General features: G+C 49.0%; 1 protein-coding gene across 1 annotated transcript in view; it reads left to right on the plus strand.

Annotated features, from left to right (window-relative positions):
- The first annotated feature begins 1,501 nt into the window (after positions 1–1,501).
- Positions 1,502–17,900, plus strand: part of ACOT11 (acyl-CoA thioesterase 11) — a 32,139-nt gene continuing 15,740 nt past the window's right edge. The window contains exons 1-6 of the mRNA XM_019530634.1: positions 1,502–1,540; positions 1,896–2,098; positions 11,468–11,528; positions 12,331–12,432; positions 14,730–14,865; positions 16,301–16,457. Coding sequence (XP_019386179.1) covers positions 1,502–1,540; positions 1,896–2,098; positions 11,468–11,528; positions 12,331–12,432; positions 14,730–14,865; positions 16,301–16,457 — 698 coding nt within the window. The remainder of the gene's footprint in view (positions 1,541–1,895; positions 2,099–11,467; positions 11,529–12,330; positions 12,433–14,729; positions 14,866–16,300; positions 16,458–17,900) is intronic.

Below are 17,900 nucleotides of genomic sequence, written 5' to 3' on the forward strand. Positions count from 1 at the left end.
GGGCTCCTACGGAGGCTTGCCCTACAGCATGTCGTGCAGTACATGGTATAATCCAGCTCTAAACATTGCTAAGCTCTTGCGGAGGTCTCCGCGTAGGCGTTTCGGCTCTGTGTGGTTTTGATGGCATGTGGGGTAGCAGTTCCCAGGAAGAACTGATCTCTGCTCTTTCTTTGCTCCCATCACTTAAATTTTTATGGGTCCTTTGTAAGCAGCCTACTCCACAAGTGCACTCCATGTGTGGAGGAAACTGTTCCTTAATTATTTAGAGATGTTGTCTGACATGTCCCTGTTTTTGTTTCCCAACATCTTGCACGCTTTAACAAATTCTAGCGTCTCCCGGCACCTGAGGAGCAGGGAAGCAGCCATCCCTGTTTGCAAAGGGAGGTGAGGCACAGGAGAAAGGAAACAGCTTGCCCACGGTTGTAGACACACAGGGTCAGTGGCAGCTGGAGAACTGGGTTCTGGCAACCATTTAAGCTATGCTACAAGATTGCAGGTTACTCTCTTTGGAAGAATCTCTCCATTGTCTACAAAATGAAGCCCCCTCCCCCAAATCCCCCCTTTTATAGCAGGGTCAATGATCCCAGAAAGCAGCAGAGCCGAGAACTGGTGTTTACTACCTGAGGGGAGAGGTTTTGCATCCTCATAATAAAAAGTTCTTATAAAAAAGCAAAATGTGATAGAGAAGGGACTGTGGTTGCAAGTGGCGGGGGGAGGGAGAGGCTATCTTAAACGATGACCTTTTCTATACCAGATTTCAAAAGTTTTCCTGAGACAGCTGTGCCCTTTCAAGTGAATACCTAGCAAATGAATAGCACCTGGGTGTAATGATCAGGCTGGGACTAGGGTGGAATAGCTAATCAAAGACAGCCCAGCACTTAGCAGATAGCAGCAAGTGCTAGGGCTGTAGCATAGCGCTGCAGCACACCGGGCAGGGGGACACTTTAATTTGCTGCATTGACACTCTGTACTGGAGTGAAAGTCCTTGTGCTGCAGGTATTGGTGGTTTGGGAGGTGGGTCTATGGAAAGGATCTGTCTACAAAGTGCTCCCCATCATGGAAAAAATTGAATACGGCCTGCCATAGAAAACTAGTGGGATCCAAGTGAAGTCACTGCCGCCTTATGCTTATGAGAGGTAGATGTGGTAGTTCAGGCGGTTGCTATTTGTCTACAGGGTCCAGCACAGTGTTCACGCGGCCCTTGCAGTAGCTGTGTCAGCACTCTTCTTTCAATCCTCTTTTTCGGGCTTGGTCCGTTGTGTGCGATGCCTTTCCTAGCAAAAGCCTGGCGCTGGGGGGTCTGCCCATAGTCACGCTTCATCAAATGAAGCATTCAGTCTACAAAGCGCTGCTTTGATTTTTAAATACCTTTTTGGGTGATAAGCAGCGTCGTGCAACGGGCTTTTCCATTTGTGAGATCACGCTTCGAAAAAACTGGAGCTCCCAGAACCTGTAATACGGGGAGATCTTCTTGCCACAAGCAACAGCTGTGCAATTTCCAATGTGCATCGCCAAAAAGACCGTGACAGTGGTGCAGGGGGTGAGCACACATTCTAGTGACAGATGAAAGTGTAGAGAAATGAGGACACCCTTCGAGGACAGTTTTTAAATAGCTAACATAAATGGTGTCACTCTTTCCCTGTACCAATGTTCATTTCTGACGGGGGAGGGAGGGGAACGTAACACCGATGTCTGCTCCTTTAATTTTGATCCTGTTCAAGTGAACTGGGTGCACGTTATGTGGCCGGAGAGATCAGACTGCGAGGCTGTGTGCTGGGTGATGTTAGACGCACGAGTCTTTGGCCGAGGAAAGAAGGAACCAGCATCTTCTCCGAGGAACCCCTGGTGCCCCGCCGCGCAGAGGGAGCTGTGTCCTGGCCGCGGCGAGTCGATAGGATCGAGCACTAAGCAGAGCCCAGCGCAGAGACCCAGGCTACTCGTGCCCAGCCAGGACCTGCCGAGACACAAGCAGCCCAGTTGTCTGGTGCATTGCTGTAGGCACTGACGCGGTTTGTTTTTCCTTTCTAGCCGAGAGACACGCTGGCTGCCCCTGCGTCACAGCTTCCGTGGACGATATCTATTTTGAGCACACGATTAGGTAAATGCCTTACTTCCCTCTCTGGCTGTTATGCTAGTTTGGGCGGGGGGGAGATCTTTTCTTCTGCTTTGCACGCAGCAAATATTAAAGACCTGGAGTCTGGGTGCTGCAAATTCATCCCTTCTGCTCTATAGAGATGAAACCTCATCCCAGTCCAGCACACGAGAGCAAGGGAGGAGCAGGGCCACGGAGGCTCGAACCTGAACGTGTGTAGAAGACCTTGTAACCCACCCAACAATTAGGAACCGGATTCCTTCTGAGACCTGCTGACGGACCGCTCTCTGTTGTTTATGTCCTAGTGCCACTTCCCTTATTTTCCTGCTTTTCCCTCGTAATCCATCTCCTCCCTCTTTTTTTTTTTTATTTTTCAAGGAATCCGTTCCAGTTCCTGGTCCAAAAAAATCAGTCTTATAAAAGACACAGCTGTAGCGTTTCTTATTCACGGGTCTCCAACCCCTTTGTGGCTCTTAACTTTACCCAGCACCTTCCCTAGAGATGGGGAGTAAGCTTACCCAGGGATTATCACTTCAGCCGCAGCTGAGATGCAGCCACCTCTGGGAAGGAATACAACAGCTGTCTTGCATACAGCAGTTTAATGTTATAGCTTACATGAAGTTGTGAAAAATGCCTTTTTTCCCTCAAATGCTTGCCTCCATAAGTCATGTTGAATGGAATGGTGAACTTCCTTTTTTTTTTTTGCCTTTTGTAATCCTAATGGCCTGTGCCTAATGCATCCTGCCGGGGAGAGCCGGTAGCCCTCTTATGCCGTTCTGTACAGCACTGAGCATGCAACACAGGGGCTGGTTAAGAAGACGATGGTGGGAAGTCGGTGCTCCTTTTTAAGGGGTTTGCTAAACCACTTCCAATGAAGTTTCTGGATATTGAGTGTGAGCAATTGGAGGTGCTTCTTCCCTGTGAATGTTGGTAGCTCTGAGTTTTTAGTGCTGTCTGATTTAAAGGTTGGTTTTGGGGTGAGGTGGTTGAGCCAGCTTTGGCAATAAGTAGATTCTAGGTATAGAGAAGACTTTCCATATTGGATGCTGTCTCTGTGCTTGCCAAACCGAACTCACAGTGTCCCTGAGTTCACCATATAGCTTCTGTCTCCTTTCCAGAGCATGCTTCACAGCTATTATCGCCACTGTTGTAAGAAAAGACAGCTGAATGCGGCATGTGCCTTTCGACACCCAGGTGCACAGAACTGTTAAGTGTTGCAGATGGTTAGTAGTTTGTTGAGGATACTTTTATAAACCAGGCTCAGTGCTCGCCTGCTCCTGAAGGTACCAAGCACATGCAGCAGCTTTATACGTTCTGGGCAGTCCAGCCTACTAGGGAAAACCTGGTGCTAATTAATTTAATGGTAATGAATGAATTAGTTGATGGAAATGCTTGATAGGCAAAGTGGTGCAGGCAGCAGAGGTGACCTGAAACTTGACCTTGGTCTTGACTTAGTTGGAGGCTCAGTTTGTTCTAGCAATGAAGCTATTGCCTCTGTACTTCTGATCCCAGGCCAAACCTCAACCAAGAATTCGTAGGAGAGGTTATACTTACATTTCCCGCTCAAGTTGAACTAGAAAGTATAGCACCAGGAACTGTGCTCATCTGTTCTCATCAGCTGCTTAGGTCAATTATGTAGCCTTGAGATCTTTGGAAGAATACCCTCCACCTATGTGGGTGTCTAAAGACATCATTGAAATCTTTGGGCATCTCATTACAAGCCAGCAGTTGCTGAAACAGGTTATTCTGCGGCAAAATCTAACCAAGCAGCAATGAGCTATATCAAACCACTCCGCTATACCCAAGAGATTCAGAAGGGGGTACCACTCGTGTCCTGATGAGACTTTAGACCAAAGGCTTTTCCAGTGTCACTGCTGAATTGCTCCTGTGGGCCTGTCTGCACTAGGAAAGTCTCTGCTGCAGAAGCGAGGTTGGCAGAGCCTCCTGAACATGCAGGATACACCAGCATCATGCCACCACTTCCCAGAACAGCAAAGCTGACCAAGTAGGGGGGCTGGGGTGGTCTGTAGTGTAACTTGGGGTAGGCGAGCAGGGACCAGCGTAGTAGGTGCAACAGAGCTGTTTGTGCCCCCACCCCACAAGTGTCCATGGCAGAAGCAGCTCCACAGTGATGCTTGTGCAGCAGCTGGGTGCAGTGACACCACGTTGCTGCTGTAGGAGTGACAGCCAGAGCGGGCAGACCATGTCATGGACGCACACGTGCACACATGTCTGTCTCTTTTTCTTTTTCTTTTCTTTTTCCCTACGCTCCTAGCTGGGAAGCTGTGTGCCAGCGCTCTGCAGCGCACACCTGGCCGGGGTTACAGAGGGAACATTAACACTTGCACACTTTTGCAGCTATGCCAGTCAGTAAAATGTAGACAAATGATGTCTAGACAGCTCAGGGAATAGGAGTGGCTGTGGGGGCCATGCCCCTCCCTGGGGACAGGGCTTTCTCTCTGTCCTAGGCAGACAGAGACAAAAGTTACTCCTTTGACAGCTGGTCGGTGGCCTGAGTGAAAAGAATTGGGGAGCGCGGTTCGTTACCTAGGTTATCCTTGTTCTGGTCACAGCAGAGAAACCAAGGATTAGCGAGATGAGAAACAAAGGCCCTGCTACTCCCAGAGACACGCGCTGCCTCTGCTCAGGCTGCTAGCTCTTAAGTAGATAAATGGGAGACATCTGTCTTGAGAGCTATCGTTTTGACACCTCTCACCGGTCCTACGCTCACATTAAGCCCTGAGCAAAAACACAAATTGAATCCGTGATTGTAACTAGTGGGATTTTTAAAAAATTGAGTTATTAAAGGCTTGCGAGAGATTTTGAAAGATGAGGGTTGGGGTTTTTTTTGGAATCTTCCGCTAATCTTTTGCTAATTATGTTAATGAACCTCTATTTATTTGATAGGGTAAAGGGATAAATGGGTGAGTGATCAAGTTAAAATATTTTTATTGCAACGATTCTGTGTTTTCTCTGTGCCTCGCGGGCTCCGACATAATCGTTTTAAGGCTGGCTGTTTCTGTAGGTTAGGAAGGACTCTTGTCCCTTCGCTGTGTAGATGGCTAGTAAATAGGACGCAGTAGGAACATGCAGCCCTGCTGAGATACGGTAGTTTGGGGCTTGTCGACCGGGGGACCCTTGCGACATTTAAAGATGAACCAGGTATTGGGGTGAGGATTGTGGTCGTAAGTTAAAGCACATTCAGCTCGGGGGTGGAGGTTCGCACTAAGGAAAGACGTGGGTCTGGATCGGTGCAATCTAGTTGCACTCAGCAGGGTGAGAACAGATGCAATCCTGTGGATGTTACACTGTTAGTGCAAGCACAAGCAACTTAAAGTACAGTGAAAGCTTGTGGGGATTTACTGACTACCCGTTCTTACCCTGGGGTAAATGGAAGGTAACCAACCCATGATAGTTGAGCCCTCAATGAAAGGGGATACGTTCCTGTGGGTTAAGCTTTCATTTACTACGGGGCAAAAATATGAGGAGCACCTGCAAAGGCCAGCAGCTCTAGTTGTGAATGAATCTGGGGGCTCTCTTGTTGCCCAGAAGGATGATACTTTGATATCTAGGGTAGCAAGTATGGGAACATGAGATTCGCTCTTTGCCTTGACGGGGTAGATTGGAGATGAGCCCTTTCTGGAAGAGCACTTCATTTTCTGGAGGCATTTGCAGTAGCGAGGGAAGGAGATGTTCCCTCAGAGGGTCGCTGAAGTTAATCCTCGCTTGTTCCTCCATTCAGACATGAGCAAGGTGGAAAAGCACAAGCTGGGACGGTGTCGCTGGGTTGCTGGGCAGATGTCTTCAATTCATGCTCTACCCATCTGTGGAAAACCTTTTGAGATCTTTAATGACTTTAATGCTTGATGCAAACAAGGGTTGATCACAATTAAAACGTGCAACAGAAGCAAATCTGCTCAGGGAGAAACTTTTGACTGAAAACTACACTCCCTAAAAAGGCCCAGCCAGTTGCCTTATTGGAAGCTTCCTTCATCCTGTTTCTTTAAGCTGGGAAGAATGAGATGCTGCTGCTTTCGGCAGGCCAATGGGAGACCATCAGTTCACCCACCCTATAGTTTTGGTTGCGGTGGCGCGCTCTCTGACTTCATATTCCTTTCCTTAGTCTGTGTGTACGACCCCCCCCGAGTCAAGAGAGGTGAGCAGTTGCTTTCCAGGATGACGGGTCACAAGTGTCATGTGTATCTGCTGGGAGGAAGCCAGAATTCCCCTTTTGCAAAGTAATGCTCGTGCTGCTGCCAGCTTGTCTTGGCCTGGGAGCTGGAAAATCTGACTTGCTTGCTGTGAGGCTTCCTCTACTAGGAAGCTTGAATTTGAGATTCCTATTTTAAAAGACCAGGACAAGTGATATGATTCTGACTGGTCAGTGCAGACGAGGACAAGTCTTCCTCGTGTGTGGCTTCACGTCATTAGTTATGACGTAAAGGCTATGCTTTATGCATGCCTACGGAGGACAGGGCTGAGCACAACATGTCCTCTTTGACACTTGGCCAGGATTGTGTCTTCCAACTCACTGTGAAGAAGGGTGTTTAAGCAGGATTCCTTCTAGTGAAGACAAGACCCAGTTAAATTCCCCAGTGGTGAGGTTATGTTGAAAAATTGAGAGAAAGCAGCTTGTTAAAGAGCTTAACACCTTCCTATAAAGCTCTTCTTAGCCAGGGAGGGGTGTGTGTGTGTGTGTGTGCATGCATGCACCTTCCTATAAAGCTCTTCTCGGCCAAAGAGGAGTGTGTGTGTACATGTTTGTGTGTGCATGCGTGCACCCTCCTATAAAGCTCTTCTCAGCCAAAGAGGGGTGTGTGTGTGTAATCCAGAACTCAGTAACGCTTATGACTTGTCTGACCTACTTAAAAACTCTGGTAGACAGAAAAGCTAAAACCACCTCCAGTCTTTTCTGCTGCATTTCCACTCTGGAGCAGTAGCATAGGGGATAGGGAGGGACTGATGATGCTCTGATTTTCAGTAGCTGATTTTGATGCAAGCAGAGTCCTCCGACAGCACTTGGAAGTCCTGGCAGAGAAATCCAGCCTACTGGGAATCCATCCCAAGCCAGGGAAGGAAGGACAGACCTGTGATCTCATATACAGTCACTGTATGCAATGCTGCTAGTCGCAGTGGCCTAGGCTCTGTCTGGGAACACCGCAGAGGAGATGCTGCCCCTGTCTGAGGGGTGAGGTCCTTTCTGGTCTAATATGCTGCATAATCAAGCGCAATCTGCGATGGCATCCTCAGTGGGGAGGCTGAGGTCCTCCTGCTGCCCACGGAGGTGGGAGTAAACCATTTGAAGCTCTCGCACAGTGGTAAAGACCGTCTAATTGTACGCGCGGTCCCTGCTTTTCGGGCATGGGCTCCACTTGACGCATGTAGGGAGCCTGTAATTCCAGGCAAACGCTCCTTGGTTCGTGGTGGGACTTAAAGCCAGAGCCGTGAGCGCTAGAGCAAGGCCCCTTCCTGCCTGAGCCCAAGCAGAGGCAGAGGTGGTAGAGAGGAAACATTTTGTGCCAAACCCTGCAGCCAGGTCTGAGTTAGGACCCCTGATGATTTGTTTGCCAGCACTCGCATAGGCCGGGTGTTCTCCGTTCCTAGAGCAGATCCTCAGGGTGGGACGAGGAGGGGACACAATATTATGGGCTGAGCTGGAATATAGCTGTGCAGCACACTCTTCACGTAGTTGTGGATGAATCTACCTGAAGCAAGACACTACTTCAAGAACCTCATCGACTTTGATTTTACTGATGCTTCGGACCTCGGGAGGCAGAATTGAGCTCTGTGGACATTTTTATTACACTGGTCCTACCTTCAGCAATTGCTACTGCAGGGCTGTTGGCATTACTGATCGCTGATCTGCCGACGGAAGCTATCAGACCCTTCTGGGTCAATAGTCTGACCCCTTGGAAAGCTGCATCTGTCCACAGCTGCAGCTGGTTCAGTGGGCTGCAAGCATTGCTTAAGGACGTCCTGGGGAGAACTTGAATCTTAACTGGCTTGAGTTCTCCTAGTCTTATATTTTAACTAGACTCCCAGGGGAGAGCTTGCTTCAAAGTCCACAGAAACCAGAGGAGCCTTTGCATTATTTCCAGCAAGCCTTGGATCAGGGCCAGAGCCGGTTGGCTTCTTCGTGTGCATTTCATTTCCCTTCCCATACGCCCATGAAGGGAGAGAGACCCACGTTTTAAAAGGCAGGAAAATGTGATTGTAAAACCACAGGGCTCAGCAAAGGATGTTGGGGGAAGGGGAGGTGGGGATGGCATCAGGTGCAGGACCTGAAATGACTCTTCTTTTATCTTTTAGCAAATAACTGACTGACTAGCTTGCAAATGGACAAGACCCCTTGGTGTATGCCTCGGTGTGTAGGTGTGTAAGGGACTTGTCTTTGGATCTATCTCAAGAAGAGAACTACAGGAGCTATTTCATGCACCCTTAACCAGCCCGCAGCTTTTATAGCAGAGGGCTATATCAGTCGATAAGAAGCAATAAGTGGAAAGATAAAGTTTTATTGGGTGTAATGGGGTTAGGTGCCTTCGGAGTCCCTGACCCTTCAGAGCTGTACATGAAGCAATCAACAGCAAAAATCAGAATGCAAACTGCTTGAGACCGTTGATTAAACACTGTACATCGAGTGAGGCACGTGGTCAGCTGCGTTCCTGGTTGTCCCATCTCCTCTTCCTGGGATCCTCCCACTCGCACACCCTTTGAATGTGCATTCAACTCCTGCACCTAACTATAAAGGTGGCCTTTGAGCCCCTGGAACCAAAACCCGTGTCTTGTGATCTTGTACAGCTCCCACAAGGGCCTTGATCCTGGCTGTAGCCTGCAGGGGTGATAGTCACTCTACATGAACCCAGTTACAAAGCAAAAAGAGGTGCAGGTCCTCCCTAGTGGTCAAAGTAGTTCTGCACGTGTACAATGTACGCTGTCTCTCTGTGTATATATTTTTACCCAAACATTGCCTTTCTTTTGTATCAGACAGATGCATATAATATCTCCTTGGCAACACCATGGGAAGGACAATTTCTGGTAGGAACAACTGCAAAAGTGAAAGCAGTAGACTTAGACTTGTTGCTAGCCCTAACCTAGTGACATTGTGAATAGTCGCATTAACCTGACTGACATGAGCACTCAATACCTACCAGCTTTTACATGCACCGAGGCAGTTCTCTTAATCTTTTAATGTTTCAGTAATCCTCAGATTAACTTGGCGTTGGCATAAAAGTTGTTTTCACTGGCGTCTAAGGGAGCTGGTGTTCCTAAGGGGATATGATTGATTGAGAGAGCCATGCATGGAAACTGTAGGGTGAGCTGGCTGTTCACTGCGCTGGCTTGCTGAGAAAATGGATGGCTGGAAATCCCTTCTCCCAGACTTAAGGACCCACTTCTGTGAGCAGCTGATTGTTTCCAGTCTCCCCAAACCAGTAGAGATGGAGGCCACTTTGTCCCTGACACAGTTGGCGCCCCTTACTTGGTGGTGGTAGCCCCCAGTTGAGAACCACTGAGGTAAGCTGAGGCAGTGCAACGCTGCTTCTCAACGGGGGCTGCCTCCAAATTCAGAAATGTTGTGGAGGTGCTGTGACTCTGATAGGGTTGTGAACCCCTGCTTTAGGCACGGACAGGTCCCACCCAGGCGGGGTACAATTTTACACCCTCTCCTCGCTCACAAGCTTGATGCAGCCGTCACCCCTGGGAACTGCACTGCCAGCCCGTGCCGTGGTATGGGCTGTGCCGTGTACTCGCGCCACGACTGTAATGCAGCAGGGTCCGGCACCCACTGCTGTACCGCTTCAAGTCACACTTAAGATGACTGTAACTTAAAGTGGTTTTATGGGAGGAACATGTCCCTCTTTTCTTAGGTTTGGTTTTGGGTATAGCCAGTTTCCCCGCTATGGTCTAGCATTCTCCACGGTCTGTTCACACAGCAAGGAAGGTAAGAAAAATGACTGAGAAACAAGGACAGTGGGGTTGTAAATCCCCAAAATACAAGTGGGGGCAGTCGAGGAAGGGGTTGGATCTGAACCCGCTTTGAAAAACTGGACTAGATTTCAAGCTGTGTGCCTAGTCTTGAGGGGTGGGGGATGTATGAAAATCGGTAGTTCGGGTTGTGTGCATCTCAGCTTTGGTAGCTGAAATAAGTGGAGCTGAAAGAAGTAGTCTTAACTGTCATGCACTGGGGCACAGGAAACACTAAGGTTGTGTATTCAAACTTACCTGAGCACTTACTGAGGCATGAACTGACAGTGGCATTAACAAAAGATTTTTGCATTTAATTTTCTAGCATCTTTCTTTTTATTTCCTTCCAAAATAGGGAAGGAATATTCCTGTTTTCATCAAGCAGTTGGCAAAGACTAGCCCATTTTGATCAATGATGCTGGTTAACTGCACTTACAGATTTAACAGCCACTGATTTGTTAGCCTGAAAGGGTCGGTGTGCGCGTGAGTGTGCGTGCACACGTGAGTATGTGTGTGCATGCATAGCTGTCTGTGGATACTTAAACTCGACTTAAAACCTTGCTAGAGAAGCTATTGCATTTGTTATTGCCTTGGAGAAAGGGGCCACTTTGTCTAAAAGGACTGCTGGTTTCCAGTTTTTGTGGTCTCTTTCTCCAGCAAGTACAACTGGCATCCAAAGTATTCGAGAACAGGCCTTGTTAATAAATACACTCCTGCTGGGTAGACAGGAGAATTCCAGATGTGGAAGCTAAATCGGCTCCGTCTCGGTGAAATCTGACCTGTCTCCTCTCCCACCTTTCCTGACGCGGCCTATGCCGTTCCTCCCTGGGACTCCTGTGACTGCATATTAAATGGCAGGATGTGGCTGTGTCCCCTGCACGCTTGCATTAATCACAGCAGGTACCTTTCAGGCTGGGCAGAGAAGCCAGCTGTTACGTTCCTACCCAGAGTCGCAGCCCAAGACCTGGATACCATTTCAATGTAAAATTACTCAAGCATGAAATCTCATCTGTGAGCCCTCTCTGTTGTACTGGAAAAGGACATGAGGACTGGGCCCAGTCGCCTCTCTGTGCTGGGGCCCATGGAAGAGCCTTTCCCATTCATAAATCCCTAGGATACCTATGGTTCCCTACCCCCTCCATGACCTGTCCTGGTGACCCTCATGCACAGTCCCAAGGAAGTCAGAGTAGCTGCTAATAGGACATCCGCTATTGTTTTCTGGAAGCCGGCTATTTTGCCGCATAGACCTTAACTGCAGCACTGTCGGGGACTGGTTGCCAGGGAGGTGGAACTGCTTTTTAGGTGAATGTGTGTTTTGTACATGTGGGCTGTTTTCCCTCTGATCCCACAGTAACACCTTTTCCGATTTTTAAAATTTTTTTTTTAAGTTTTGTTTTTTGTTTTGTTTTTCAGCGTTGGGCAAGTTGTGAACATCAAAGCAAAAGTAAACCGAGCCTTTAACTCTAGCATGGAGGTTTGTATGCCTTACCCCATTACCTGCATCCTCTCCTGCTTCTCTGTCCACACAATGAACACTTGTATTAGTGGTACTACTGACCCAACCTTCCTTCCTTTCCCACCCATCATTGTGGCAGTGACAATGGGGCTGAGCGATGTCTTGCTGCCCATTCGATTTCTACAGTCCAGTTTTCTGTGATCCAGGTGCTCTGGACACACCTCCCTTGGCCTGGATCTGCAGTGCCTAGGTTTGCAAAGTGGTGTCCCATCCAAGAGCTAGCTAAGTTCAAGGCTGCTTAGCATCCAAGATCAGGTGCATTTAGCTCAATGTGGCTGCATATATACCTATTTAGAGGTCATTCTCTTGTTCTTTTATCTGTTTATTGTGATACTTTTAATGCTGTAAGAATCCCTGAAGAGCCTTTTTTCTCCTGCTGCCCCTGATGTCTGCTGACTCCCAGTCGTTGACTTGTTTCAGTTACTTTGCTTGGGGAGAAACAGTCTGATCTGGAGTATTTGGCTTGCTTTGCTCTCCAAGGAATTAGTGCTGTGATCCCATCACTAGAAAGCAGCAGGACTCTTCAAGCAATGGTTGCTCTCACTGTTCCCCATCTCAAACAAATTGCTGTCCCTCAGTATGGGAACAGAGGTCCTGTGTCAGTGCATCCTCTCCATATCCTGCATTATTTGGGGAAGGAAGGTTGTGACACTTCCCAGGTTCATTTATTCCACCTCCTTTTATTCCATAGGAGCAGTTGAAGCCATTGTGAATTGACTGGTCCTGTGTAGTTCAGTGTCTCTTTTGGACTCCATTCCAGGTTGGGATCCAGGTCAGCTATGAAGATCTCTGCAGCGGCGAGCAGTGGAACGTGTGCAAAGCTTATGCTACCTTTGTTGCACAAACCACATCAAACACTAAGGTAAGAGAAGACCCCCTCCAAAGCTAGAGCTGCTGTCACTTCTAGTTCTGGGTCATGGGGAAGAAATCAAGTTGCTGGCATTGTGTGGAGCTGCTTCCAGGGTCTGCCTTGAGATCTCTTGCAAAGATTTCCATGGTTGTCATCAGGTGTTGGGTGACTCACGGTTGTCATCAGGTATTGGGTGACTCAGTATTTTGATCTTGACTTTGAATATCCCTAATGTGGCACCTTGAATGGTACACACCTGGCGTGACACTTGCAACACTGCATTTGAATTGTTGGCTCTAACGGAATAAGTCTCTTGCTTGTACTTTTGCAGCATTTATCACAATCCTTTGGTGTGGAGGTATGTAAGAGGATCCACTAGGTTGTCTTCTATTGAGTGTGTGTGTAATAACTGTCAGCCTGGGTCTGACTGGCCTTTAGGTGTTACCCTACTGCAAATGTGAAATAATAATACTGCAGGATTTGCTGGACATCTGTATAAACACTTTTTTTGACTAGCTGCCTCCCTAGCTGGGCCCTGTTTATAGTGAGGCCTAGATTCTCAAAGGGTTGTTAAGTCTCTCTATAAATATTAACAAACAAATGGCATTTCTGTGCTTTTCCTGAAGCACTCAGGATTCAAATATTCTTGTAATAACTACACTTACTTCCTGACCCCTGGTGGTTATTAAAACCCTACAGTGCAGGTGCCTGGAGGAGAGCCACGGTGTCCTAGCCAAATAGCAATTTGGGGAATGTTTTTTTAACCAAACTCCTCCAGCCAGTTGAAGCAACCTCCACTTCCCGTCCCAGGTCAGTGTGTGGTAGTCAGCCAGCTGCCATGTAGCACACAGCTTTCCAAATTCACATCAGTAGCTGAAGGAGGGGTTTCTTTAAGAGAAGGATGCCTGAGACTCAGGAGATCCAGAGTGTAATCCTGGTTTTGCTTCAAGTCTCATCGCCTGTAGGCGAGTTGTTTCATGCCACCCTGGTGCCTCCTTGAAACCAGGTTGGCCTTTCCCTACCTCGTACACAGGTGTCTTGTGGCGTATCAGATTATTATAGCTCTGACTGATACGGAGGCAATGTGGCCTAACAGAGCAGGGCACTGGCCATGAACTTGGATGCCCAGTTTGATGCCCAGCTTTGCCTCTAACTTGTTGAGTGATGGCTAGTCTCTATGCTTTTATTTTCATCCTTTGCCTCCTCTATTTGATCATAAGATCTCCAGGCCAGGGGTTGTCTCTTGCTGTGTGTCTCTACAAAGCCTGGCACAATAGGGCCTTGGCCACAGTTGAGGTCTGTATATGCTACAGCAATACAGGTCATTGTTCGTATTGGTAAAGAGCACCATGGTCCTCTGATGAAACAGGCTTTGGATATAAAGGACGTATTGATGCTGCGAATACTGTGCAGTTGGGCTCTTTTGGAAGATGGTGTCATGGAGGAGCTGCCCCTTATAGAAAAGTTTTCCGGTTCACCCAGGACATTGGGGCCCATGACTAGAAGTATCATCTAGACCAGGGTCCCAGACCTCTTGAACCAAGGCAGTGGACCACTGTGCACTCTTCCTGATGTGTGACATGGCAAACGGGGAAGCTCCGTGCAATCAGCTACACATGCCCTGTGTTTTTCCACTCTTCCTACAAAGCAGCTTCTGCTTGCCACTGCTGGAGACCAGACTCTGAGCTAGGTGGACCTTTGGTCTGGCTTGGCATGACCCAAGTTTGCCACCTGCAATGGTGCATTCATGGTTTGGGAACCACTGAGATGCATGAGCTCTCTAGATCAGAGATGTCCATCTTTTACTGCCACGTACCCTGTGGGCCACACCAGCAGGAGCCACATACTACACAGGTCATACCAGCATGACCCATGGGCCCTCCAGGCTGCACCCTGCATGGTCCCTCCTTCTCCCACTCTACCAGGTACACACTGGCACCCTAGTCTTACCCTCAGGTCCCTGGCTGCAAGCTTTGCAGGCACCATGGGCTGCACTGCATTGCATTGCACTGTCTGTTGTGTGGGGGCAGGAAGTAGGAGCTGGAGGGGGACAGAAACCCTGGCTGCTACTGCAGCTGGAGCAGTGGGGAATCAGCAGCTGGGTGGGAAGCCAGGGGGCACAGATTAACCCTTTACAGGCCACCAGTTGGACAGCCCTGCTCTAGATAAAGCCTGGTAGTGATGTTTTACATGCTCCTCAGGGTTCCCGTTGAAGTGTTTCCCTGGGAAACAGCCTAGGTAGGAGCAAAGCTGAATACAGACTCTGCCAATCCCTCTGAGGCTCTACTGTCCTGTCCCTTTGTGCCTAGATTAAACTGAAGCCAGTGATTCCTCAGACAGAAGAGGAGAAGACCGAATACAGCATTGCAGCCGAGCGCCGCCGCATGAGGCTGGTCCACACTGATACCATCAAGGATCTTCTTAGTAACAGCTCCTTCCAAGCTGGTAACTTATCCTGTGGGTCTGTCCTCCCTCTGTCCCATGGGAGTCTGTGCCGGGCATTGGCCTGATTGCCTTGAGCTGGGGACAGAGAACAGTCTGGGCACATCTGTCTGCAGCAAAGCAGTTTCACATCTGGCATTTGCTTATAAAACCCTGGAGTTTGGAGGTGGTTTTCCATGCATGGCAGACCACATGCCTCTCCCAGTATCCCTGTGAAGCGGGGCACTAAATATTGTCCACAGGCAAACACATAAAGTGAACTTGCCATTGCTACGCAGCTACTCGCTGGTAGAGATGGGGCAAAAACGTGGCCCTTGTAGCTGTCAGCTCTGTATACTGTTCTCCAGCCTTTGATCTCTGTCAAGCGTCTAACAAGCCTGGCCTGTACCCCAATCCTGTGAAGTGCTAATTGTTTATTGAGGCATTGTTACGTTTTTGGCTTGGCTTATTACTTTCACCAAAGGGCTTATTGGTGCCGCCCCGTCCTGGCAGGCTCCTGGGAGGATGGTCTACAGCACAAGGTGGCACAGCAGGGCCTTGTTACAGGCTTTACCATTGACCTGGTTTTGAGCAACTTCTGCTGCCCTCTCTTCTTACCCAATGGGGTAGAACAGCTGTGTTCAAGGCCATTTGCTAACATTAGCAATCGGCTTGAAGTCTCTTGGGTGGGACATGCCATTAGGACCAAGTGGCGTTTGGGTGGCACATGCCATTAGGACCAAGTGGGGATGTTAGGCCAGGCTGCAGAGGCTAGCCAGGCCTGATCCCTGGGCCGAGGGTGCATGTGAACCAGTTGCTCGGAGCAATGGAGAACGTTCCCAAGGACGGTCTTGCCCTACCCATCATGTGCTCGTGCTCTGCTCACGCCAAGCTCATAAATGAGGCAGTGAAGCTACCCTGAAGGGCTGGTCCATCCCCCCCCCCACTTGCACGCATGCGCACACACACACACACTCCCACACTCTGCTTTTGAGCCCCCTGTCTGTGTGCTTGAGATTTGCACCAGGGAGGAGGAGGAGATTTTCCTCATTTCCAGGTCTGGCCCAGGTAGAGTGGGTTGGCAGGACCTGCTTCTTTGTGGCCCTTTCAAGAGCTCTGTGAAAGGTGCATAGCCATGTTTTACTCCATGGGTTCAATGGGTACAAGGTCTCCAGGCCCCGTATTAAGGAAACCTGGTGTTTTCTTTGAGTGGGGGAAAGGTTCATAGGTAGCCCTCACCCGACCGCATAGTAGGTGTTACACAGGTGAAACAGGGAGTTGTTCTGGATTCAGTGTGGCTGTGGGCTGGGAAGTGCTCAGGCATTGTGGGAGAAGAGGGGACATGAGGTTTTTGTAGACAATGGTCAAGCAATGACTGACACCACTAAGCCTTTCATCAGCCTAGCAGGCCCCTTTTTTCATGCTGCTGTGATAAGCCAGTGTGTTTCTGCCACCCCAGAGCGTGAGACCAGAGACTGCAAGACTATGGTGCCTGCTGGACAGACCCGGGTGGAGAGCGTGGAGCTAGTGCTGCCCCCTCATGCCAATCATCAGGGAAACACCTTTGGTGGGCAGATCATGGCCTGGATGGAAAACGTTGCCACGATAGCAGCAAGGTGAGGCTTGGGTTCCTCTGTTAAAGGGCAACTGTCGGCAGGATCTTTTGCCTGGGACGGGGGTCCAGCTGCATATGCTCTGTGTGCCTTTCATTCCTGTGGTAAGCATTACTGCATAAGACATAGTACTATAGCAGGGCACAGCCACCCCATACAGCAGTTTGGGAGGCCATTGCAGGGTGTCCTGCGATTGGAGTGATACAGGGAGTTTAGGGTGGGTGCAAAATAATGACCTGGCCAGGATTCGGGCCCCAGGTTGCAAGGTGCTAATTCCCTCCTACACGTCAAAAACGTGCTGTGTTTCATGTGGTTTCCTGACTTGAAGTGGCCTGGACCTCAGGTTTCAGTTTTATCCAAAGACGCAGAGCCTACAACCGGACAATAACTCGACAGCTCATTTAGATGTGGGGTGCTATTAACTCTGAGAGAGGAGAGCTACCACTTTGTTGCCAGCAGTCCTTTGTAGTGACCTCAACTTGTGGATCTTGTGTCTCCTGCTAGGTAGGTCCAACCCTTGCACTGTGAGGTGGGGCAGGCTCCTCTTGCCTTCTCCAGGCTATTGGGTCTGCAGCCACCCAAATCTTGAACAGGTTCGCTGGCCAAGGGTTGCCAAATTTAAATTTTGCCCGCTTCTGTTGGATATGAGAGGGAACTTTTTAATGATGAGGGCGATTTAAGACATTGGTAGGAGAGATTATGGGATCTCTGTGCTGGGAATTGTTAAGGGCAGGTTAGTCAAACATTGGTTTGGGATGGTATAGACAGGGATTATCCTGCCCTGAGCAGGGGGATGGACTAGATTTGGCATCTCAAACCCTCCCACCCTTTTTCTATATTTCCACAAAGTCTTGTCATGATGCCATCCTCATTTTGGAACCAGAGGCTGTAACCTGTTGCTATATGAGGTCCAAAACACATTGAATCATTGAATCACAGAAGTCGGGTCAGAAGGGACCTTGTAGATCTTCAAGTCTGACCCCACCTGGGCAGGAGAAAAACTGGGCTCCAATGACTCTAGCCAGGTAGGCATCAAGCCTCCTCTTAAAGACCCCCAGGGTAGGAGCCAGCACCACTTCCCTGGGAAGTTGGTTCCAGATCCTAGCTGCCCTGACTGTGAAGTAGCGCCTCCTGATGTCTAGTTTAAACCTCCTCTCCAACAACTTGTGGCCATTATTCCTTGTTACCCTGGGGGGCATTAGGGGAAACAAGGTCTCTCCCAAACCCTTCTGGTCCCCCCTAGTGAGTTTATAGACGGTCACCCCTGACCTGTTCCAATGATGCAACCTGACCTCTAACACAGCGAGGCCTATTGACTATTGTGAGATCCCAGATGTCAGACCAACCTGATTGCCCTTTATGATCAGGTCACAAAAGCATTGGATGCAGGTGACACTGTGGACGTAGTCTTTCTGGACTTCAGCAAGGCCTTTGACACCGTCTCCC

Source organism: Crocodylus porosus, unplaced genomic scaffold (genome assembly GCF_001723895.1).
Source record: "Crocodylus porosus isolate Cpor-Errol unplaced genomic scaffold, CroPor_comp1, whole genome shotgun sequence".
Classification (NCBI taxonomy): domain Eukaryota; kingdom Metazoa; phylum Chordata; order Crocodylia; family Crocodylidae; genus Crocodylus; species Crocodylus porosus.